The sequence below is a fragment of the Amaranthus tricolor genome, chromosome 11 (assembly GCF_026212465.1).
Source record: "Amaranthus tricolor cultivar Red isolate AtriRed21 chromosome 11, ASM2621246v1, whole genome shotgun sequence".
Classification (NCBI taxonomy): domain Eukaryota; kingdom Viridiplantae; phylum Streptophyta; class Magnoliopsida; order Caryophyllales; family Amaranthaceae; genus Amaranthus; species Amaranthus tricolor.
This window is the reverse complement of record NC_080057.1, coordinates 19,946,723-19,973,905: the sequence shown is the minus strand read 5'-3', so window position 1 is coordinate 19,973,905 and position 27,183 is coordinate 19,946,723. Positions and strand designations below refer to the sequence as shown.

The following is a 27,183-nucleotide window of genomic DNA, read 5'->3' as shown; positions in this document are numbered from 1 at the left end:
GATCACTGTCTCTAGACTTGAAAAAGATGTGATTAAAAACACATGAGCAGCTCAAAGTGCTACTTTTACTATCTTTTGCATTCGTCGGTGCTCAAAAAAAAAAGCAAAGCTTTCCTTTATGAGTGTGTTTTAGGTCATAGACTCATACTACTTTTGTTTCTTTTTAGAGTATGTTTTGTAATGTAATTTTCAAAGTTAATTGTTATGTAATTTTCAAAAGCAAAGTTCATTATAATTCACTACTAATTAATAGTGGTGCACTCAATTAGTCCACTCGATTTTAAAGTTAGTGTAAGAGTAAGGATAGGATTTAGATTCCATTCAAATCTTAAAAAGCTTATTTTTTTTAGTCTAAGTTATCAGAATTATTTCTGAATTTTCAGTGGTTTAAAAGTGAGATTAAAAATAGAAAGCTTTTTTTGTCTTTTAGATATACTATAAATTATAAATAATAATAAAAAAAATCTTATAATTGCACAATTAAAAAATATAAATTATAAATGATTACAAAAATAAGATAAATTATAAAATAAATGACATTATTTATCATAAGTAAAATATTTAGTAATAAAAATCTCAGAATATAGAATCAAATTAGAAGTTACATTATTCTTAGGAAAAATTACAAAAAAAACTACCTAATTTTTAGTACCTTTTGCAAAAAAAAACTACCGAATTTAATTTTTTTTATAAGAAACTATCTTATATGATATTTTTGTTTTCAAAAGGCTACTACTTAACGGAAACCGTCAGTTGACTGTCATGTGAAATGTTGACTTTGTATACGAGAGGTATGTGACTTCATTAAATACACCCTTCTCTCCATTGTCGTTCTTATTCCCCCTTCAATTCACTAATTTCCCCCCTGTACCATTCATACATACACTGCCTAACATTTCATTTCATTCATTTATTTCTTCTTTTCATTCTTTAATTGTAGTTTCATTAATCATTGGGAGAGATTCTAAATGGAATTTAACATAAGTAATTATAATAGAACAAGGAAGATATCAATATACAAGTAACCAAAATGTAATTAGAAAATGGTAAATAAAAGAAAAGAATTATTTAGAATCAGATTAGAGAAAAAATTGAATATATCCCCTTAAGAGTCAAAATTTAGAAGCTAGAAGGTCAAGATTGTTTTCTTTTCTTTTCATTCGAAAATAAACAGAATATTGTTGGCCTTTCGAACGGAAACTCCAATGGTGGCGGTTGGCGGCTTAGAATGGCCCGGGCGACGCAGCACGAGGCTGATGTTGCTGGCAAGAAAACCTGCTGTTGGTTGCGCACAAGTGGTCATGGAAGAAAATTTTCTTCTAAAAATTTGAATGATAATGTGTACTATAGAGAGAAGTTTTCTAAAGAATCTATAGTTGGTGATAATGTTATGCGGAACCTATGGAATTTTACCAACATATCATCCCTACTTGGAACCCCATTGGTTTCATTGTATCTCTAATGATCTTTACCCTACTATTCAGGGATGACTATTTAGTATGAATTCGACCCTAATCCGAATCGATTCGAGAAAATAATCAGAATTGAATTCGAGAATAAAAAGTCTGACTTTGAATTCGATTATATACTCCAACTCCAAGTAGGATCTAGAAAAAATCTGACAATCTTACTCGTCTTCGGGTTTGACTTCGTAAAATTTGACATCCAATTTTGACTTGTTCAAATAGTTGTTTATAATTTGTATTTTTTGTAGATTGATTTAAACTTATAATTGTGTCTATTTTAACTATTGTTTAAGTATTTTTATTGATGAAAGAGTTATTGGACTCCTTCATAAAAGAGTTTTCCCTGACACTTCATCTTATTATGTCTAATTAAGATACACCATTGTTATGAGTTTAGTTTTTGTTATTTGGTAAAATTTGGAGAATAGTATCATATTTGAGTTATTAAGTTGAATTGGTCGAACAAGCTTTATTTATTAAGTAGAATTTGGACATATCATTGAATATTCGAAAGACATTATTTTATGAATTTATATACTATTAAAAATTTTGATTTTTCGAAAAAAAAAATGTCATAATCCACTCTATCGGAGGTTTGAGAATCTAAGTCGGGGCAAAGTCGAAAACATAAAATTAAAGTAAAAGTAAGAGGTAAAGGTAATAAAACATTCGGCGGCTATTTACAGTAAAGTTGAAGTATGAATGATCCGATTAAAGTCTCACTCATTGTTTCCCCATATAGTACTATTCCTCTCGTACTATCTCCGAACAGCTGCCAAATGCTAGACTTACCTGCCAGTCCATAACTAACATCACTGAGAACTTCAATCTTATTGGGCCATTTACCCATTGGCACATCCATGAGGTCTCCAAGAAGAATGGCCATAAATAATGGATTTGGGCCAGCCCTATTTTTATATTCACAAATTTTCAAATAAAACAATTTTATACTTAGAGAGAAATTGAATAAAATATTTCTTTTAAAATATTTTCTGAAAAAAATTATTTTCCAAAATAAGCATGTTCATGTCCGAGCTAAGGTTAGGGGTTTGTCCCCTATTACTAACAGTGAACAAAATAAAAAATAATTTACTTCGTTCTTTGTTATTAATAGCGAATAAAAGAAAGACAATATCATAATGTTTGAAAGGACGAAAAAAACCACAAATATGTAGTTCTTGATCATTGATCCAATACGTCTTGGGTTGTCATCCACATGGACTTTTCTTCTACATTCATTCTGATTTTTCTATCATCATAACTCTAGATATTCATCTCTAATTTCACATATATATTTCATGTGCACCAAATTAATATGCATTGCTTAAATGGTTTAATAATACATGAAAAGATTTTAAAAGGTGAATATATGTTGATTGGGAAATCTATTTATGAAACAATCGTATGAGCTCTTATGTCAACAAAATGTATAATAAAGATTAAGGAACTTACGAGAACATGGAAGATTAGTGATTGTCATCGATAATCAATTGACACCAGTTAAATTCAAAATAAAATCAAGTAGTATATATACAAATACATCCAAGATGAGTTGATTAATATATTGTACATTACATAACTAGAGTATAAAATCAATGAAGTGCATTTTACTTAATAAAAATTTTAGTATCACTTTTTTTCTGAATCCGCTAGAAGATTGATGATTTTTAAAAACCGCTCCCTAATTAGAGCTCAATACATATCCTAGCATAAGTTAATCCATACCCAAATTTTTTTTTTTTTTTTTATCTGATGAATTTAGAGCCATTGGGTCTAAAACATTAAACCAAACTCTAATAGATCAAATTTAAAACGGATATAATTGATTTTTAGATCCATGGCCATCCATAGTTACATCTTGCTTGATAGCAATCAAATGGGGCAATCATCTACTATATATTTACTAGTGAGTATAGAAAGTTTCAGTTGTAGGTGTAGTGATGTTTTCTGTTAGATCCAAGTAAAGTTTTAGTTGCATAAGCCTTTAATTATTCATTTTATTTTTATAATAATCAAAATACAATAATTATTATAGTTCATATAAGAGATAAGTTGGACATTAGCCAAGTCATAATTACACTAATTAGTTATGCACTCTTAAATACACAATTGTTGTTCCATTTTCTATTCAAATAGTATATATTAATCACTTCTTACTCGTGTTTGATTTTAATATATAAATTGAAATATTATGAAGTGAAAGTTTATGACAAATATTTGAGATTAAATTTGTCCATTGAATAGACTTCAAAAGCAAATATGACAATAATGGTAAATTGGAGTAAGTAATATAAAACACAAATTTCTGTGAGAGACGGTCTCTTTTAGAGATTATATCTAATTGGGTCGACTCATTATATTTTTTTATAAAAACAAAAGAAAATATTGAGTAAGTACTGTACACTTATTAGGTGGGGTTTTCGAATACCTCAAGTAGGCATTTAAAATATTGTAAGTAGATAATAAGGATAAGGTAAATAAACATTTAGGATGATGTAAGTAGGCACTAAGGATATTATAAGTAAACATTTAGGATATTACAAGTTGGCATTAAGAATACGATAAGTAGGCATTAAAGATGATGTAAGTAGACATTAAATATATCGTAAGTAGATATTAAGGATACAATAAATATATATTAAGGATAATGTAAATAGACATTAAGAATGATATAAATAGAAAATAACGATATTATTAATATATAATAAATAGAGATTTAATTATAATCGACTTGCCTAAGAAGACCGACTGGTGTAGAAATAGTTTGTTAAGAATAAACTAATTAATAAGCTCTTAATAGTCATGGATGTATCATAAAGTAATCACTCCAAAAAGATGTATGATAAATTAATTTAATTAAAGAAATTTGCATTCTCTTACACAAAAATGTAAGAAGTGTTTAGTTAGAGAATGGTCAAAAGAGATAATGGGATGTTACAAAAAATGCCTACATAGCCATTATGGACATGTATTTACTCATCTTATCTTTCATGTTCATCATGGGCTTAGATGCTTTGTATTTACTCACTCATGTAATATTTCTATTTTATTATATTCGCTATATTTTTTAAATTTTTATTGTTTTAAATTTTTAAAATATTATTATTTTTGACAAGAAATAATTATGTAAATGTTCATAGTTTGTATTTTTTCTTATACCTCATTAATTTTTACACTCGTCTTTTTACAGGTTATAATGATCTTTTCAATACAAAGACACAAATTACTTAATTCTTGTGAAAACCCCTATATAAGAAGTAAAATAAAATGAAAGAAGTACAATATTTGTTTGATTTTTTTAATTCATTCTATCAAAATTCGTACGGTAATAATCTACGATCTACATACTTATAATATCAATTTATCCAATTTAATTTGGTGGGACATTGGAATACTCCTCTACGTTTTCAATGTTTTGTCAGTATTTATACGACAATAATAATGGGCTACCTTATGTTTCTCAAAATCATTCTCTTGGATTGGATAAGTCATTAGAGGGAGAGAGTTGAGTCCTTTTCTTATTTTCGGTGTGTGACTAAATCCTTAATGATGTTGTCATACAATATTGGTTTGGAGATAGATACTGAAATTACTTTAACCATAATGCCAAAACAAGTTGAATACAAAAATAATATTATATTATGTTGATCAAACTCATGTATGTAATAAAAATTTAAAAGTGATTGATAAAAATAAATATACCGAAATAATTTTACGTAGATTATGATGAATCCGTTTTTTTGTTCAAAGGATGATAAGAAGTTCATATATACTTTATACGAAATTATTGAAAAGACTCTTTGGCAAGGAGGAGCACAAGCTACGGGATGCCTTGAACAAGGCAATGATTTGGCAAGAGTCTCCATGAACAAAGCAAGGCAACAACAAGTCATAGAAGGTCAATGAAATGATTGCTGGTTCAAACACCCTGGTGTGGACCCAACTTTAAGTTTCTATTTTGGTTGGGCTTTTGGCGTTCGTGTTATATTTATCCTAGGGTTATTCCACTGATTAAGAACCCTATATATATAGACCTAAATAAACATTGAAATGATTGTGAGGCTAATACAAAGAGAGAAAATAGGATTAGATAACTTAGAGAGTATTACTTGTATTAGATGAGTAACTTTTATCAAAGGTGGAAGCTTTAGGCTAGAGAGTGTATTCTCTAGCATTAGCGAGGGTTATCTCATTAGTATAGTGATGTGTCTAAAACACTATTAAACAAGATTTTGTGTTCTTACTTTGTGTTTGTATGCTCTTTGGTGTATGCTTTGCTTTTCATTGTTATTCTGCTTAAATTTTATTAAACTTAATTGTTAAATAAATTCTAGTTAAAGTAATTCTTGTTCTAATCATATACAAGCTAATTCCTAAATACATGTGGGGGAGAACAATGCGAGCTAATATTTTAATTTGTAGGGGAAAACTATCAATCATTTATATACCAATTATCTATACATTGCATAATATATAGTTGAGGTAAATATTGTTTAGCCAAATTAATAAAAAATTAAATAATCTCAATTATGACTCATTTGCTCAAAAAAATTCTTCTATTAATTGACTCAAAACATTCCATATTATTAGAATATTTTTTTCATAATGAATCTAAAGTTTTATTAATTTTCTCAAAATACACCTAATTTTAAAGTAAAAAAACATATTTCAAATTATTATGGAAATAGTTGAGTATATTATGAGTTTATCTAATAGTAGGGTTTATTTTAAGCTAATAGGCAATGATTGAAATTATTTTTGATAATTTTTTATTATTTAATGATTTTAATATATGGATATATATTAAAATCATATTTTTTAAGATTGTTTAAATGAAAAATAATCCAATTAAGATGTTGACAACTCTGACTATAGTTCAAACAATTATGAGGTGATAAAACGACAAAGGAAAAATGGGTAAGATAAAATTGATACAAGGAAGGTAGTCGTCTGCCGAAATAAGACATGACCAAATAGACACATGGCCACATGGGTTTGCACATGAGAAAGTTGTACAACTTTCATCAATATTCACATCAATCCAACTACAATTCCTAATGGAAAAATCCTCACTTACTCTAGTTTTTGACCATAATATGCTACGTTTTTTGTCCCAAGCATTAGTAATAGCAGCAAATGACCTATTATAAATGTTACGATTTAAAATCGCAGTAAAAAAGTACACTATATGTTGCGAGCCTTCCTAAAACCGCAGCATATAGTGCATGACTATATGTTGCGGGCCTCCACAAAACCGCAGCATATAGTTTTGCACTATATGTTGCGGTTTTATGGAAGCCTGTTGCATATATATATATATATATATATATACATATATATATATATATATATATATACATATATATATATATACATATATATATATATATATATATATATTTGCTTTTTTCATTTAATACTAATAAATAATCCAATAATGTACAATGTAAACAATGATTAATCCAATAATCCAATGATAATCACCAATTATCACCAATAATCTCTTTGTAAACTCTCGATCGTATATATAATAATATGTACATATACAAATTAAAGTCCTAAATCTAAACTAATTACATTATTTACCAAGAACAAAAATTAGCAAGATACACGACAATCTTGTCTTTCAATTGACGCATTTCTCCATCTCTCAAAGGACGTGTTTCACTTGGAATGTCGTATAAAACCTATAATATAATATTAAATTAAATGATAGATAAACATTATTAGATTTTACCAATAGTAAATACATAATATTATAATTTAAGAACGTAACAAATACTTACGGCGTCAATATTTTCGACTCCAACCTACTTCACGGATTGTAAGATATCGTCTATATATTTGAGAGTATAGTAGCCGCAATCAACGGTATTATCAGCTTGTCGAAAGCACTAAGAGAAAACAGATGTTAGTGCCAAAAAAGCTTTAAAAGCCATAAAATCGCAACTTAGCACGTAATTTCTAACATATGATTATTATTTTCAATTCTAAACACTTCAACGCAATAATATATACCAAATAGTGTTGTGTGCCAAGTTTCGTGCAAAACAAACCAAGTTTGAGCTACTTTATGCGCGAAAGTCCAAAAAAACTTAAAAACCCATAAAATCGCAACTTAGCACGTAATTTCTAACATATGACTATTATTTTCAATTCTAAACACTTCAACGCAATAATACATACCAAATAGTGTTGTGCGCCAAGTTTTGTGCAAAACAAACCAAGCTTGAGCTACTTTATGCGCGAAAGTCCAAAAAAAGCTTAAAAACCCATAAAATCGCAACTTAGCACGTAATTTCTATCATATGACTATTATTTTCAATTCTAACCACTTCAACACAATAATATATACCAACTAGTGTTGTGCGCCAAGTTTCATGCAAAACAAACCAAGTTTGAGCTACTTTATGCGCGAAAGTCTAAAAAAAGCTTTAAAACCCATAAAATCGAATAGTGTTGTTTACCTTTACTGCTGTCCTTTTCGGAAATGTGGCTCTGGATATAGATCTCATTTCTCCACGCACTTTCTTCATTGTGCTGAAACGCATGGGAAAAGTATAACTATATATATATATAACACTTTATTTAAATGAAAATTGGTAAAATTTATAAAATTACGTACCCATTCAAGAAGGCTTTGAATTTTGTGTTGCAAGGCGGGCTTTTAGGTTTTTGTAATGAGTCGAAGACATGCACAATGTTCGTTAAAGGACATATGACCAAAAGTATCCAATGCAAACTACAAACGCAAATTTAAAATCAACAAATTAGAGATTATGTGAACTTAAAAATCAAAAGATAAGTTCAATTTCAAAAATAAAACATACTCTTCCACATATGGAGCCAGAATGAACGTGTGTTTAGATGCAAGGAAATTATTCAAAGCAGTCTCAATGTATGCTTTGACGTCATCTGGATCATTTACGCTTTTAGTACTCGAAATCGACTCAGGACAAAACCATCCAATTTTTATTGGAGGTTCGCAAGAATTTAGCTCCTCGTACGCCGCACTAAACTCATGAATAAGAACATTTTGTCAGTAATTCGGTTGTTAATACAATTAAACAATAATGCCTAAATTGTAAGATAATAAACATCACCTCATGTAGACATAGATAAGAGCTACATTCAACATTTCTTCTCTCAAAAATGGCCCAATGCTACTAAGACCAATAATTACAAATGGGCTCTCAACAAAGCAGAATTGTTCCTTCTGCAGGATTAGAACGATTGGGTCCTCCTCACGCAGGCGAGATGCACAATTGCCATCGACTTTGACCCAGTCGACACCTTTGATGAGGAACCGATCTCTCTCCTAGAGCCCTTTAAACTCTTTTGCTATTTCAATTTACACAATTAAATTAGTGTAAGCATGCAATTAAAAAAAATAAAAATAAATAAGATATAAATGATTATTACCATGGTAGTGAATCGGACCCAAGCATATGGCCATGTGACAAAACTACCTAGGGCGTCTAATAGTTTCTCAAGGCTCCATTCTGGCATTGGAACCGGGAGTGAGAAATCTTCAAACCCCTTTAGAATAGTTTCACGGTCACACTGATGTGGTCACTTGTAACAGGCATTGAATGCACTATTCGGCCCTCTTTGGTTGGCTGTGCCACGCCATGTGCAACCTTAGTTAAGTCGCCATCACTAGCAATAACTAACTGAGGCAGCAAAAGAGAACAAGGAGTCGCCTCCTGAAAATTGTGTCGTTTAGTATAATAAGCATCATAATAAAATATCAAAACACGTTGCAATTTAAATTAATAAGTGCTTATATATTTAAAAACTATGTACCTGTACCACTGGCTCGAGAGTTAGCTCCGGATTTTGAGCAACGGAATTCATGGTCTCCGGTCTGGTATTATGCCCTTCAGGGCTAGTAATGGGCTGGGGTGCTACGGGGGTAATAGGCTCGGGTGTTGGCTCGACCGAAGCGTTAGGATCCGCATGTTGACTTTGCTGATCCTCGACAATCAGGTTTGCCAAGACATTAGTGGGTGCTCCCATCTTCTGCAACACGAGTGCCACTTTGGCGAGAACGTCCTTCGTAATTTCTGCTCGGAGGGTTGCTACTTCATCAGGTGGCGTCGTTCGGGATTGAGTAGCAACACACTTTTTCCCGAATGCCTTCTTTAACCCCACGCGGACGCCTCCTTTTTCGACTACCCGCCCTCTATGGTCTTTCCCTAAGACCATATGCAATGCATCAACATTGCCTCTTGGGGTGAACTCCCCCGTAGCTTCTTTTTCCTTCCAACCCATCTGTTCAAATAAAAAGTGACATATATAACAATTAGTATAAGTAAATCAAAGCCAAAAAATACAAAACAAATCAAGAATATACTTAATAATTTTGAAAACTCACCACAGCATCAGCAACCTTCTTCGTTCCCGGATCATTAATAGTAAATTTACCACTTGCATCTCGGGAATGAAACCCACAATACCAATCTCGCACCCGATCTCCAGCAGGAGTATCCACGGATGCGGAGGTAGTCGTAGATGAGGGTGTGGCTGGACTTTGATTGGGGTATAAACCCGCATCTACCCACTCTTTTCGAACCTCATCGTACGTTTTAGGGCCCAAGCGATGGTAAAACTTCTTTTTGCTTGCTGATTCAGAAGCATTACCACGCTTTTACTAATTAATCAATAGAAATCAAATGTCATATATTAGTTTAATGATTGAATCAAAAGAAGTAAATTCAAATCAAAAGCTATAATATAATATGGAATACTTACAACTTCAACGGGAGTTGTTCTTTTGGCAACAAAAGCCTCGCATTCCTTCTTTGATATGTGACCCTATATTTCGTAGGGCATCTTCGAAGGTGCTTGCTCTCCACCTTCGTTTCCCGTTTTGACCTTTTTGGTCGTACGGGCACGCTTCTTCGTGATCCAGCCAGTTACTAGCTTGGATTTGAAATCTCTGAATCTTTCAGCAACAACTGAAAGAAACACATTCTTCTTCTCCTCATCGCTCTCGATGTGAAAAAGATTCTACAAAAAAAATTATATTTATTAGTGTCAATTAAATTAATTTTAAAATGAAACTAAATGAATAAAAATAGTAAAGTTGCTTACCACAGTATCATTCCATAGAAAGTTCTTCAAAACCTCTGGAACCTCGTTCCATGCGTACAATATGGAAATCTTACGGATACATAGGCCCACTTGTTTTCCATATTGCCTACGCCATTTTCCGCAGGGTTGACCCAATGCATTGTATTCCAAATGCATGGGTTCTGTGACTTTTTCGTAGGACCTCGCCCTCTTCTTTTTTTAATGGTAGTGGGAGCATCTGTTGGTGGGGCGTCTTCAATGTCATAATCATTATTAAGTGGTGGAGCCCTCTTCAGCCATACGCTCGTATCTAACAATTTGGTCCTCTTCAGTGTCATAACTATGATGCTCATTATCCGAGGTCTCAATCTCGGGGACAATTTCGTCTTTGAAAAGATGCATTGTATATCAGTATCTGAAAGAGTATGAATAGAAATATATTAGAACATAGGAATGTAAATTCAATTCTAACAAAATAGTGTTGTGTGTTAAAGTGCCAAAAAAGCTTAAAAGACCTTAAAATCGCAACTTACCAAGTAATATTAAGAATATTACTATGATTTACAATTCTAATACGTTTAACACAATAATATATACCAAATAGTATTGTGTGCAAAGTTTCATGCAAAACAAACTAAGTTTGAGCTACTTTATACGCGAAAGTGCCAAAAAAAGCTTTTAAAACATTAAAATCGCAACTTACCAAGTAATATTAAGAATATGAATATCATTTATAATTCTAACCACTTCAACACAATAATATATACCAAATAGTGTTGTGTGCAAAGTTTTATGCAAAACAAACCAAGTTTGAGCTACTTTATGCGCAAAAGTGCCAAAAAAGCTCAAAAAAGCTTAAAAAACCTTAAAATCGCAACTTACCAAGTAATATTAAGAATATGAATATGATTTACAATTCTAATACGTTCAACACAATAATATATACCAAATAGTGTTGTGTGCAAAGTTTCATGCAAAACAAACCAAGTTTGAGCTACTTTATGCGCGAAAGTGCCAAAAAAAACTTAAATAACCTTAAAATTCATATCTTGTGAATCACTTAATTCAAATGTATTCCTTCCGTGTGATCTACACGCATATAGCCAACATCTACATCATCTTGATCCACTGATTTTGGATTGATAAGGGGGGGGAGTCTTACCAATCTCGCACGGCTCTAACATCCTTTGTCTTACCCGAAATTTTCATGAGAGTCCTGAGTATTGCATCGCATACATTTTTCTCTATATGCATCACGTCAAGACAATGCCTAACCTGTAGATCTCTCCAATATGGAAGCTTCCAAAACAATGATTCTTTTTTCCATAATCGGTCTTCACCCTCTTGCACTTGCCCTGTTTTACCAAATACAGTCTCAACACCCTTAACCTGTTCATAAACCTCATAACCGGTCAAAGCTCGACGAGCTACACGGTCCTCAACCTCCCCGTTGAACATCATCTTCTTCTTATGATATTGGTGATCTCGTGGGAGAAACTTTCGATGGTGCATGAATACGTGTTTGCACTTAGGAATCTACGTGGATTCCATGTCATCGATACATATTGGGCATGCTTTCTTCCCTTTGTTCTTATACCCCGATAAGTTGCCATATGCCGGAAAATCATTAACAGTGCATAAAAGCATTGCACGCAAGGTGAAATCCTCATTAGCATATGCATCAAACACGGAAACACCTTCATCCCACATCTTTCTCAAATCCTCAACGACAGGTGCAAGATATACATCTATGTCATTGCTAAGTTGTTTAGGACCCGAGATAAGAAGCGAAAGCATAATGTACTTACGCTTCATACACAACCAAGGTGGCAAATTATAGATCACTAACAGTACCGGCCAAGTACTATGTTGAGAACTAAGATTGCCGAATGGGTTCATTCCATCCGTACACAGTCTGAGCCTTAAATTACGAAACTCATCCCCAAAAGCCTTATGCAACCTATCAATACTCTTCCACTCTGGAGAATCAGATGGATGTGTGAGCAAGTGACCTTTCTTCACCATATCTGCATGCCACCTCAAATTTAACGCATCTTTTTTTATAGAAAACAATCGCTTGAATCTAGGTATTATTGGAAGATACCACAATACCTTAGCCGGGGGCCCTTTAGCATCCCGAGCCCCTTTACGCTTGTAGCGCGATAACCCACACCTAGGACACTCTTCTAAGTTCTTGTTTTCATTCCGATACAATACATAATCATTCTAACACACATGAATCTTCTGGTACTTTAAGCCGAAAGGGCACATGAGCTTTTTGGCATAATACGTTGACTTTGAAAGTTCATTTCCCTCAGGAAGCATCTCACCTAACGCTTCTAATAACATTGTGAAACTAGCGTCACTCAAATTGAACTTTGATTTAATGTTGAAAATTGTCAACACTGCTGTTATTTTGGTGAACTTTGTACATCCAGGGTACAAAGGCTTTTGAGAAGCCTCTGTCAACAAGTCAAAAACACGAGGACGTTTTCCTAACTCATCCTCGACTCCCTCCATCATCTCATCAACACGATCCACATCCTCATCGACATTCTCTTCATCTGTCTCATACCCATCAACATGATCTACTACATCCTCATTGACATCAGCCACATTATTAACGTCCTCAACAACACTTTTCTCTTTGTAAACTCCCTCCTCACCATGCCAAACCCAAACATGATATTGAGGCCTAAACCCACGTCGAAGTATATGCTCCCTAAGAATATCAACACTATCTACCTTTGATACATTGCCACAAGTGACACGTGGGCAATAAAAACCAACTCCCCCTGTCCTAACTTGATGTTCAACAGCAATACTACAAAATTCTAATACGCCATCAATAAATTCTGACGATTCAATGCTTCCATACATCCAAGAACGATCTTTTGTCATCCTAAGTAGTGTGATTAATTAATTCAAAACAAAATTAATACACAACTTTTAACATATACACTTATTATAACAAACGTATTTAACCCTAAAAATATATACTTATTTATACCAAATTTATTTAACCCTAAATATACATACTTCATATTCTAATTCTATACTTCATACTTCAATATTAAGCACTACATTGTAAATAAAATCAAGATTCTAATAGTTAAAGACATAAGTATAACAACAAACCACATTTTTAACAAATTACACAAATATTTAACAAACTAATAACATAAACTTGAATAATGTAAAATTCACAAATAAAATGATATCTTTAGCACTAAATTACTAAATTACATGTTAAACAATAAAGATATGAACTTGCAAATTAGTAAAATAAATATAATTACCTTGATTTCGTGGGTTATGTTATCTACAACGAAAAACAGAGAAACAAAATTAGTATACATACAGTTGCCCTAATTTTCTAGTGTTTTCATGAATATCTTGCAAAACTTAAATGTTTAACAAATTAAAAAGAGAAAAAATACCTTAATTTCATGGGTTTTGAAGATGAACAAGACCAAAGTATTAAATTTCGAGTTTATGAACAGTTACAGTCGTGGATTTATGAATAAGAAATAGCAGTGAACAAGAAAATGTCATGGGTTTCAATGGGTTTCAATCGGTTTTTTGAGTGAACAAGAAGTAAAAAGTTATGTCGTGGGTTTATAAAACAAGAAGTAGCAACGTGAAGAAGAGCTAGGTTTTTTGAAGAAGATGAACGTATGTATGTTTAATGAAACAGAAGAGGGTTTTGCATTTTAACGTTAAAAGGCGCGTTTTTGAAAGTACTAAATGCTGCGGGCAAGATGAAAACCGCAGCATTTAAGTTGTCCAAGTTATTATCTGCTGTATTAAATGCTGCGGGCATGCTAAAAACCGTAGCATTTAAGTTGTCCAAGTGATTATCTGCAGCAGGCAAGATGAAAACCGCAGCATTTGATTGTTTATTTTTTTTTCTAATTCTTTTTCCTATTTATTGCTGCGTATATAAAAACCGTAGCAAATGATTAGTAGCAGATACGTTTTTTTCCACTAGTAAATTTTATGTGATACTTATAGATCCTACTACTATTTATAATGTTACATATTATGATCATGGTATTTATATTTGTTGCAAAATTTTGCATTATTATTTATTACTAATCTTCTAATGTAATAAAAATAAAAATATATGTATGATAATTTAAGTTTGTAAAATAGTTAATTGTCTTTTTAGAGTTCCAAACATTATGACCAATCTTAGACTATATCGTATGTATTAGAATAGGATATTCTCATAAGATATTCTCATAATCATATGTGATTATAATTACTCGATTTAGGTGGACATAAAATTAAGGTGGTGCCAATATTTCTTTTAAAACTTAATGAAACTAGGGAGTTAGATCAGGTTAGAAGCGAGATTAACAACAATCAAAGTTGACAAAAATATGGTTCACGCAGTGAGATGAAGTAGAAAATACACTCAGAAATATAGGGAGAGTCAAGACAGTCAATCCTACTAACATTCCTATAAAGTTGCGAAGGTGTTTAGGAGGAGAGGGAGTTTGATAGTTGACTAACCGTTTCAATACAATCCTAAGGACATATTGGATGCCAGAAGAATAGATGAGCAAAGATATCCTAATTTTTAAGAATAAAGGTGATGTGCAAGCATGCAAAATTATATTGTAGAGGAATCAAACTTCTCGTCAACGCAATGAAACTATTGAAAGAGTTTAAAGGCAAAAATCGAACACGAGACGATGATCACAGAGAATCAATTCGGCTTTATGCTAAGAAGATCTACTATGAAGGTTATTTATGTTTTAAGAAGGCAGATGGAGAAGTATAGAGAGCGAATTTGCATTTGTTGTTTATCAATCTAGAGAAACCAGATAATAGTATACCACGTAAGATTTTTTGTGATAGGCTCGTGGCTAGGGGTATTTTGTTGACGTATATTGAGGGAACACAATACACGAATGATGAAGTCATGTTTAACATCCAGACACCAGTTGGGATAAAAGAGTTCTTCCAGTAAAAGTAGGTCTATATTAAGGATTGAAACTATGCATATTCTTATGCCTATTCATTTTCGCCACCATTTTGTTGACAATTATGTGCTAGTTGCAGAAACTAGTGAGGTGCAACACAAAACTAGAGGAGTTGAGGGAATAACTAGAAGTCAAAGGGTAACTCACAACATAATATATTAGATGCAATTTTAGTGGGATAGAGCATGAAAGTAATCTCGTGGTGACCATTGGACAAGATGTAGTTGCATGTACGACCAAGTTTAAGTATTTAGGATATATGTTATCTAGAGTAACAGAGAGATCTTTAGAGACTCACCGAATTCAAGCATGTTGGCTCAAATGGAGAGCAACCACTAAGGAAGTGTGTGATTAGAAGCTTCCCGCTAGACTAAAAGGTTTATTTTACTGAGTTGCAATCAAGTTGGTATTGTTATATGGGACGAAATGTTAGGCCGCGAAGAAATCATTTAAACAATCCACTTTAAATCGAAATTACAAGGGAATGATACAAACAAAAATAAAAGTGGGAACCTGAAATAAAACGAGAAAAAGGATATAATCATAGAATGTTGGTGCGTCGAGAAAGAGTCTTTTCTTTAACGTATTTTGGGGTGTATCTCCAATGCACAAAATAACACTTCACATTAAACTTCGCTTTAATATAGACGTTTACAAGAAGAAATTGAGGTTGTGAACGCACCCATAAAAATGGTGGAAAGCCTCATAATTAAGGGTAAGACAAATTTTAGTAGACCCAAGAGAGAGATAAGAGAAATAAAGATTGATTTTGGTGAGTTCCACCTCTCAAAAGACCTGACAAGGGATAAAACTAGTTTGAGTCATCGAATCTATGTGTTAGAATTTTAATAGTTTCCTTTTATTCCTGAAAAGTAAGTTTAATTCAATAACAATAAATATAACATAAATGTTCACACATCTATGTTATTTTTTAATTTATATTGATGAGTCGTGCGAAAACAATTTCAATTATGTTAAAATCAATTCCAATCAATAAAATTAAGATGAAAAAATGTGAACAAAGAATTATTATTAATACAAATGGACTATATTTAGAATCACTCCCATCAAAATTCATATACTAGTCATGTTAGTTTGATTTTTATAATATTAGTTATTAATTAATACAACACACAAAATCTTTTTGTTGTAGAAACAACATATATAATAAGATCTAATTAAGATTTAGTTGAAGTATTTAAATAGGGAGGAGTTAAATTAAAAGTTTGATCTACCAGAAAAATGATTAAAGCGGGTCCCACCTTGAATGTACTTTGATGCTCTAATTATGGTATACTCTATTTGATTAATGCTAAGCTACGGCCATCTAGTATAATTTGATGCTTTAATTATCACATCCAATAATGAAATTCTTATTTAACTACTAACTACATTGAGTTAGAATGATAAAATTTCAAAATGTAGGTTTCATTCGGTTGGATCTGACCTTCTAAAAAGCCTAAAAAATTAGTCGATTCAAACAACCTTAAGGTTCACGAAGGCATTAGTCATTCAAAGACAGCTAATCTAAATGGAGTTTCAAGATGTCAATAACTTACCTAAATAGACATTTCAGTCAATCAGCAATTAACATATCCACCTAAAGAATAGGACATAATAAATACTTTCTTTGAAGACGAGATGCTGCTATTTATAATGAATAAGGCATTAGAGGAGGATTCCGTCCGATTAGATTTACATTTGATGGGTCACATGTCATCAATAGATTCATACTCATTGTTGTGGTAAGAAGTCGTCTAAAAGTCTTAAACACACATTACCAATATAATGTCAAATAAATTTTATTAATAAATCAATGTTTTTTCTCTTCTACAACTCAATATTTAAGTTAATGTATTCTTGTAAAAAATAACATAGTTTTAAACTCCAATGTATTAGATCAAGGGGAAATCCTGAGTACCTAGTCAATAGATTATATGGAGCTTTGTTCCATTACGCAGAAAGTAATGGCTTTATCAATATTTTGTATAGTGCATGAAAAGATCCGTGTATCCCATTGTCACAAGCCAAATCTACTCGCATCTCTACATATCATTATTTTATTTGAATTAATATACATGGCAAATGTATTGTCTTATCCATCTATATATGGCCTTTGCTCAAAAATATATTTTTAGAATTAGATTTTGTGTACTGACACTTACAGCCATTAATGTATTTTCTAGAAGATATTTTACGATTGAATCTTACCTAATTTTTCTGTTCTCTCGCTCTACCCTACATTTAAAAAGAAGTCAAATATATAAAGGCGATTTATAATTCTATTGGACTGACTCATACGCATTTACTGTGTTAAAATGTTCACTTATAATTTTAAAGTAATCAATTAAATAAATAGGTTAATTATATGGTTCCGTCTCATAATGGTCTCATACAAAACGAGTTGTTGTTTAATTTACTGATTTGTACGTAATTACTCAATTAAATAATAGTAATATTATAAATATTTATTAGTACTTAATCGAACTTAAGTAGTTTTCCAAAAACATTTATTAATTAAATTAAATTTTATTTTATTCAAAATCAATTGTTTTAGTTTGCTTTATTATCATTGTTTATTTTTACAGAAATGCATCAAATTTACTCAATTAAACATAATTTAATAGTTTTATTATTCTAATCTTATATATTTTTATTAAATATTATGATTTAAAATCAATTAAAATAGTGTCTACAACAATTTTATTGATGAACCCATAATTTTTCTAGATTTTATGTGGATAAAAAACAAAGTATATTGGTTCACTCCACATAGACATTTCTAAGTTCAAACCCTACCCCACTCTTACCCCAAGTTGGCTAATCAATTATTTATTCTTCAAATGTCATCTTTGTAATTGGCTATAAATAGTGTGAAATCATTCTTCCAAAATCATTTACAAATAGAGAGATCTCAAAATTAAGTAAAAGCAAAACAATAAAAATAAAAATGGTGTCAAGAGTAGAAGAAGCCATCAAAGGAAGAAATCAACAACAACAACAACAAAAGCAAATGATGCAAATAATGCAATGTAATAAAGGCAAAATTAACAAGTTTAAGAGAAGCACTTCTAGTCTTGAAGAAGATGGTGCTTCTTCTGCTATCCTTTTCCTTGCTTGCATTGCTTGTGCTCCTTCTTCTACATCTTTTTAACTTTTTTTTTTTTTTAATCTACTGTATCGTACTTTTTCTGTTCTATTATACTTGCAATTGATAGTAACACTTTCACACATAACATGTGACAATCAATTGTAAATATTACTGAACAGATGTAACAATATTTATTTTAAATTTAGTTGTCTCATTACTAGTAGAAATAATAATGTGACAATTAAATTTGTATGAATAATGTAGTAGTCTAGCTAAAATACTAATACTAGTAGCAAGTTTTTTTTGTTATAGGTAATCCATGGTATGTAATGTAGCACTTTTTTGTGGACTATATTAGAAATAATTATTTTTTTGAGTTATCTTTTAATTAATTACTAAAATGAATTTAAATTAGAATTTACGTTTTTTTTCAATTTTATTATATAACAAAAAGCTTATTTTTATTTGATTTATGGATGTAAATTACATTTTAAAAAATCCTTTATGGTACTTCCTCTTTTTTAATTTCAAGTCTAGAATTTTGTGTGCGACTCTAATCAAATTAAACATAACCATAACCATTTCCATATTATTCTAAAAAAATCTAGAAAGAAAAATACTCAATATCGAAATATTGTATGAATTGAATTTGTTTTATGATGTAGCTAACTTCAATTGTTGTATTAAAGCGCATAACTTGATGAAACCAATTAATTAAGTCCTACTTCTTTCTGTCTCTAATAGCATTATAACAACTAATTTTGTTTTATATATATATATATATATTTTGTGTAATTCAAAATATAGTCAAGTAAAATTTTATTTAAATTTTTTTATTGAATATTTTCATAATAATGACTTTAGAATTTTTTATTATACGTCATTAAAAATTGTTGATATTTAAATTATACATTATGTAGCATGAAAAATAGAAGTATAATAATTGTTAAAAAAATCAAAAAAAATAATTGTTGAAATAGACGGATTATACATCAAGTCTTCTTGTTAAACTGAAGAGTATATGGACAATATTTTTCTATATAATATAATTTCCTATATTTTGTGACATATTATTATAAATAGAAAATATGAAACAGTAAATATTATTTTACGAAAAAAAAACATGTGCTAGAGACAAGACTAAAGGCATGGGTATCAGAACTCCACATGAAGCAGCATTTTCGCCATTCATGAACGTACAAGGAATTTTAATTTATTGACCATCTCTTTCTCTTCTGACTTTTCATATGTCACTCACATGTATTATATTATAATAATAATAATAATAATAACTAATAATAATAATAATTGCGGATGAAATTAGAATAATGGTCCATAATTAATTATACTCCTTTTCTTTTGAAATTAATTTTATGAAATTTATTAATTCTTCCGTTTCATATTATAGTTGTTAAACTTGATCAAAACCATTTTACAATTTTTAATTAAGGTCTAACAAATAACATAAAATGGAGGTAGTAATTTGAGCGTTGAAAACTATAATTATGTTGAGAATCAAGTTTTTATAAATTTTATTTGGTCTTAATTTTTAAGATTAGTATTTTTACCTTATTTATATTGAGCTCAAAGAAGCTCTAAGCCCATATCAAATATATGTCCAATCTAATAAGACATTCAGGAAATATAGTATAAATAGTTGTATCGAAATATGAATATTTAATTATATGGTATATATTTAATAAAAAAAATTGTCATTCCAACTTTAAAATAGGATGATTTAAATATTAAAATTTTATTAAAATAATTGAAATTGAACTTTTAAGTCTTGAGATCGACATTTTAAATCGTAAAATAAATATGTTAGAATAAAAAAAAATTATTTACTAAATTTGAACCAGTTGCAGGATATAGGCATCTCACAAGAAACTTATTGGGTAGAATTGAGTTTTGATCAAACTTAGTCTTAGAAATATTAGACCTACATCCATACCCAAATTTTTAAAAGTTGTAATCATATTTGATCCAAATCCATAGTCTCTAAAACATGAAAATTTGAAAAAAATAAGATTATTTAACAATTTTATTCCAAAAACAAGCTCCGTGAAAACTTTATTTCCAAAATAAGCGTCCGTACATCCAAACCTAGGCTTGGTGTAATGTCGCTGTTACTAACAGCGAAATAAAAAAAAAAATTAGTAAAGGCTCAACCAATAATTTATTTTTGAGACAATCTCATACGGTCGTCCTATATTTAAGGCATCACATATATGTGATCACTTTTAAGGTTTATATGATTACTTTTAAAGCATATTTGATCACTTTTTACTATTATAAATGACTACTTTTAAAGTATATTTGATCATTTTTTAGGCATATGTAATTGCTTTTGAGACCTATGTCATCACTTTTAAGGCCTATGTGATCATTTTAAATTTACTGTATGATCACTTTTAACGCTTATGTGGTTACTTTTTAAAGCAATGTGATCACTATAGGCTTATGTGATCACTTTTAAAGCATTTGTGATCACTTTGACTATTATAAGTGATTACTTTTAAAGCTTATGTGATCACTTTTAAGACCTATGTGATTACGTTTAAACCATATTTGATCATTTTTAATTTTCAAGTATAGCACCACAAGACGCAATCTCCATAAGCTTTAAAAGTGATCACATAAACCTAAAAAGTGATCACATATGCTTAAAAGTGATTAAATATGCTTTAATTACAGTGTGATCACTTTTAAAGCTTATGTGGTTACTTTTAAAGTATATATGATTACTTTTAAGGCTTATAACATCACTTTTAAAGCATGTGTAATCACTTTGACTATTATAAGTGATTACTATAAAGCCTATGCAATCAGTTTTAAGACATATGTAATTACTTTTAAAGCCTATGTAATCACTTTTAAGGCACATATGATCATTTTTAATTTTCAAGCTCACCACCATAACCTCCACCAAACACAATATCTATAAGCTTTAAAAGTGATCACATAAGCTTTAAATTAAAAGTGATCATATAGTAAAATAAAAATGAAAACATATGCCTTTCAAAGTGATCATATAGGCCTTAAAAGTGATCACATAAGCCTTGAAAAAAAGAGATCATATAAGCTTTAAAAGTAATCACATATAATATAGCGTCCTAATTTTTTGACGGTTCTAAACAAGAAATTGTGTTTGTTTTTTTAAAAAAAATTTTGAGTTATTCTTTTGAGAAACCGTCTCTTGGTGAGACAACTTCAAATAATGAGCCTATAAAGAGCTAATATTCTCATAGTATGTATTATATGGACTATTTAGCTCATGTATAAGATACAACTCTCAGTGAGACAGTCTCATGCAATAATTTCCAATTTTATATAATTTTTGTCAATATAAATTTGAGACTTAAAAGGTCAAAATCCAAAATAACGTTGGAATTGGTTTTTTATAAGCCTTGAATTAAGTCTTTTAAATTTTGGAATGGAAATTTTATTTAAAAAAATTATAATACCAAATTTAAGAAATAAAATCCAAATCATTTTAAGTCTTGGCATTGGTTTTTTTAAGTCTTAGATTTGGCCTTTTAAGTTTTCAATTTAATCTTTTAAGTCTTAAATTTGATATAAAAAATTTTTTTAAAATGGGTCGTGGACTATCTGGCCCATTTATGGGTGGTTGCACCCATGTAACCGTTACATATAAGTTTTTTTCTTAAGTTTATAGTGAGATTTTCCAACCAAAATCATACTGAAGTTTCATTACTATTTTCATCATTTAATATCAACTAGCAAACACGTCGTTATTAGTTTGTAAAAATGTTTGCCCTGAAAATAAACTAGGAGAATGAAGGACATTGTAATCAACATTGTAATAAGGCTATAACACATGAATATGTTTTTTTTAGTAAAATATACTGGCCAAATAAGTTATCTTTGTCTAAAAAAATCCAAAAAAGAAAGATTCATAATAAAAAGAACTTTATAAAATTTAATTTAAGTATAATGGAAAAAACAAATAAAATCGAATAAAGTATCATTTTTCAATTGAAACAATCAATTCTAATGATTATCTACATATTTTCTCTAATCTATTGTTCTCTTTCACACATGCTACTCATGTCATATTCATTATACTTTTTTCGTTTCAAATTAGTTGCAACATTACGAAAAATGACACTATTTATTCATTACTCTTAATCTGTGATTAGTTTTTAACTGTAGGTTAAAACATAGTCAAGTGAGATCTTGTTTGATTCGTCTCATTGTAAAAAATTTTTATATTAAATTTTTATAATTTTTTATTATATATAGTTAGAATGGTTAAGCTATTTTCTGATCTAAGCACCACAACTTTATTTTGATTCACCTCTTTCTTGCATAAGAACCTCAAAGTCATCTTTGTCTACCTATTCCTCATCTAAGCACCTTAACGTCATCTTTGGTTTAGCTCTTTCTTGTCAAAGCAACTCAAAAATATGATATTCCACTTTTCTAATTAGTTAATTTCGTCGGACTTTTTAATGTTTTCTATTTAAATTTAAATATATAATATTCCACTTTTCTAAATTCAATCTTGACATGTGGACAGTACATTTAAGCTCCGCAATAATCTCTGTAAAAGCTTAATATTTCACCTCGTCAATATAAATTTTAGTTCAACCATAACGACTCACCTTGAAAGCACAATTTGACCATTGAAACTCCCTACATGAGTCATCAAAACTGATTTACTAAACATCTTGATCAAAATCTCCCGTCATGTAAAAAAAAAAAAAAAAAAAAAAAAAAAAAAAAAAAAAACTCATTTAGAATATCAATTTAGTAGTGATTTCATAAAGAAAATAAGTAATGTCAATTTAAATAAAATACGTCTATTATATTTTGATCCCTAATTATATATTTACATATAATATTTGATTTATTTTAGATTTAAATGATGTTAAATAATTTTAACTGACTTTAGTTATCATAGAGGTAAAATGTAGTTAGGATTCTCTCCATTACTTAAAATATAATAGAGGATTCATTACTCAATCTAATGACTATTATTGTTTGATGGAGTTTTAATAGGAGGAATTTTAACATTTTATTTATTATTCTAAAATAAGTCTTAAAATCCTAGAATAGTTAATAGAGAAAAGTAATGGAAAACATCCTAATACCAATAAAATGCAGTCATAATTGATTTCCTATGATGAAAATATTTGAAAATGCAGAGCATGAGAAGGCTAACCCAAAGAATTTGCAATGGTTGGTTTGCTGGACAAATGCAATGAACTTTCCATGAAAGCTCCAAATGGGTCCTGCCTCCCAACTAAACCTATACGTCCAAAACCCATACAGCTTTTCTTGAGCTTTGCATATAGCTAGGCTTATCACATCAATAAGTCTTGCATTGAAGTCCAAAAGTTTAATGATGCAAATATTTTTTTCAATTTTAGGTTATTTTTAAAAGTATTCTCTCTGGTCTTACTTATATTTTGTACTTTTATCAAAGTGTTTATTATTATTCAAATGTGAATTGTCTTAAATTGAAAAAAAAAAAAAGAGAATACGTCAATTTATAACTTGAGGAGTAACGCCTACTACTGCCAATTGGTTTTAGTAGTAAACGGTAAACCTCCTTTGGATTTTTAATGTAGATTAGATATTTTTCTGCTTGTTTGAGTTGTCCATTTTCTAAACTCTAACATTATAACAAAGCTCGGTTTGTTCAATCTTACTACTAGTTAAAAGCCTTAAATTAGATGTTAATTCACAATAATGTTTGTAACCCTTTTAGTAGACTAGAATTCTAAATTTATATATATGGGTTACCTCTTCTCCTTCTTTTTGGGGTTATCCTACTCCTAGGCCCATTTTCAAAATTCTAACAATTTTATATACTAATTATAGGTTAACTTTTTCTCAAGTTTTCTTACTAACCAATGAAATATAATTTGCTAATTGATTTGTTGTTTGGATTCGCGATTCATTCAAATAAAATAGTCTAAAACCAACCATAATTCGCTTTTTCGATTCGCGTTTTGCGAGGCTAATAGTGAATTATGTGACACTGTTACTAATACTGCGTTTAGATAACAATTTTGGAGAGAAGAAAGAAAGGAAAAGGAAAGAGGAGAAAGGGAAAAGAAGGGAAGAGAAATTGAGGAAAATTAACTAATATTGTGCTATTTGGTTGGAAAGAGAAGAAAAATGATAAGAGGTGAGAGTTTTTCGTCTAAATCTTTCTAACTTTAAAGAAACTGAAAATTTTAACAAAAATCATTCATCTAATCACACGAAATCCCTTTACTCAAAATCTCAAGCCTCCTATTTTGTTATTCAAACAATGGATCGTTCATTCCTCCAAATTTCTTTTCTTCCTTTTCCTCATGTCCTTTCATCAAAACACACCCTATTTGCTGATAAGAATTCATATAGTCAAATGGAACTTGTTAAATTCGTCTACTTTCATATGAATTATATTTTTGTAATTTATAGATGTACATAATTAAAGATATTAATCGTTAAAGTAGTGCATTGAGTCACATGAAACCCTAATATTGCAATTAAATAGGACTAAAGGAAGTATATAGTTACTGGTAGTAATAGGATGGCAATAAGTAGGATCTTATACACTTTGGTTTGTTTCGAAAAAAATTTGGACATTTTTATGTATTTTGACTTGGGTTCAACTCGGAATCTTTTGGTGGTGTCGAAATGTCTTTTCGAGAATTAAATTCGTTTGACGATGCATAAACTCATAAAAAAATTGAATAGATTACAATTTCCACAAATTTTACTTGACAAAGAAAAAATCCGAACAATTCAAATTAATACTCCCTGCCTAAAGTACATTCCATTAAGTATGTGGGGAAGAATCTAAGAAAGGAATATGTAATGATTATTGATACTTGAAATCATAAGAAAGAGTTAAGGGGCTTTGTTAAAAAAGAGAGACAAGTTATAATTAGGTAGGAATACCATTAATATAAAAGAATCAAGCAAATTTTAAGAAATAAAGATAAATATATAATATCCTTTTAGTAAATTATATTAGGCAAATAAAGTTTTTTTTGTCTAAAAAAATATTTTGTCAATTTGAAATAGATCTCAGCATAAAGAAAGGATGAGATTGTAATCTCACAAAAACAAGACACATGATCCAAATTCCTTTTGCTAAAAGGGTATCAAAATTTAAGGCAAAACAACATTTCATTTTAAAGTGAGATTTTTAAATTGCGAATAAAAGTTGAAATTTAAAAGTACAGAAAAAATTATATAAGAACAAGATGAAACTTATAATATATAGTTTTTGACAAAATGATGTCCTAGACCTTTGATTGTCACCAACGCCTACATCTATGTTACATATATCTTGTTTAGATTAATTTTTATATGTTTTTGTCATGTTATTAACCTTAATTTTACTCATCTTCTATTACCTTTTTTGTGCTTTTGTCATGTCTTGTTCTCTATTCTTTCCTTTGTTTTCTCTCCATTTTAATGGCTTTGTCCCATTTTATTTGGGCACGTTTGCCAAAATATATATTGAAATCTTAATATACATTAATGGTGCATAAGTAAAAATTATAAAAAAAATTGATATTAATAATGCGTTGATGAATCAAACAAGATCGCACTTGACTATGTTTAACTTATAGATTAAGAATAAAATAGAAATTAAGAGTAAACTACGAACAATGTCAAAAAACCAAATGAGACAAAGTCACTGAAATGGAAGAAGTATGTTTTTTCCAATTGAGGAACTCTTTAGTAATATCCTTCTATGGGTATGTTATGTCGTCTTCTATCCTCCCTAAATCATTGTTTCTATGAGAGAAATATATTAAATACGATAATTATTTTGGGTTTTTCACAAAATATTAAATTTATTAGTTAATTTTTAACAATTTTTCATTCTTGATTCATCATTGCTTAAAACGTTCAAATATAATTTTTTTGGACTTGATCCTATATCATGAGATCAATTGGTACACATAGCAAATTAGCAATAAATAAACCACCGAAAAGAGAAAATATTCTAAATACTTCTTCGGGCATATAAGTCTCAAGTAATTCTGCAAACATTTTTTTATCAATTTAAATACACAAATAAAATTCATCAGAAAAACTTGTATTGATATAATATATATATATATATATAATATCAAAAAATATCTCACTTTATTATATTTTAACTTATAAATTAAAAATAAAATACAAATTAAACAGAGCCAAAAAAACAAATGAATGACTCAAGTGCTGAAACAGAGATAGTACTATAACTAGTTTAATTTTTACAAAAGAACAAGAATGAAACGAGACTATACCCAAAAAAATTAGAAAAAATTACCGTAAATAATACAAATTTTTCTAATTTCACTACAATAATATCAATTTTGTATTAACCCAGAATAAACCTACCTACGGGTGTTTTCATTCATTAGAGGTGTTCAAAACAGACCTGTTGACCCAATTTTCACTCGACCTTGTAATAAAACCCCGACTTTGACCCAACTTAAAAATGGATATACTAGTATGTAAAAACCAAGGTGCACACAAAAACTGATTTTTAACCGTCCCGAAACACCTTACTCGAAACGAATTTGATGATTCGAATGAA

The 27,183-nt window shown here is 29.9% G+C and overlaps 1 protein-coding gene across 1 annotated transcript; it reads left to right on the top strand.

The window, feature by feature from the left end:
• Positions 1–18,409: 18,409 nt before the first annotated feature.
• On the top strand, positions 18,410–18,975 carry LOC130827160 (uncharacterized). The gene has a single exon (XM_057692808.1). It carries the CDS (start codon positions 18,483–18,485, stop codon positions 18,684–18,686), a length of 204 nt encoding a protein of 67 aa, XP_057548791.1. The 5' UTR covers positions 18,410–18,482; the 3' UTR covers positions 18,687–18,975.
• The last annotated feature ends 8,208 nt before the right edge of the window (positions 18,976–27,183 follow it).

Excerpts from the sequence above, each read along its gene's own strand:
- LOC130827160 (XM_057692808.1), top strand. The coding sequence starts at position 18,483 with ATGGTGTCAAGAGTAGAAGAAGCCATCAAAGGAAGAAATCAACAACAA.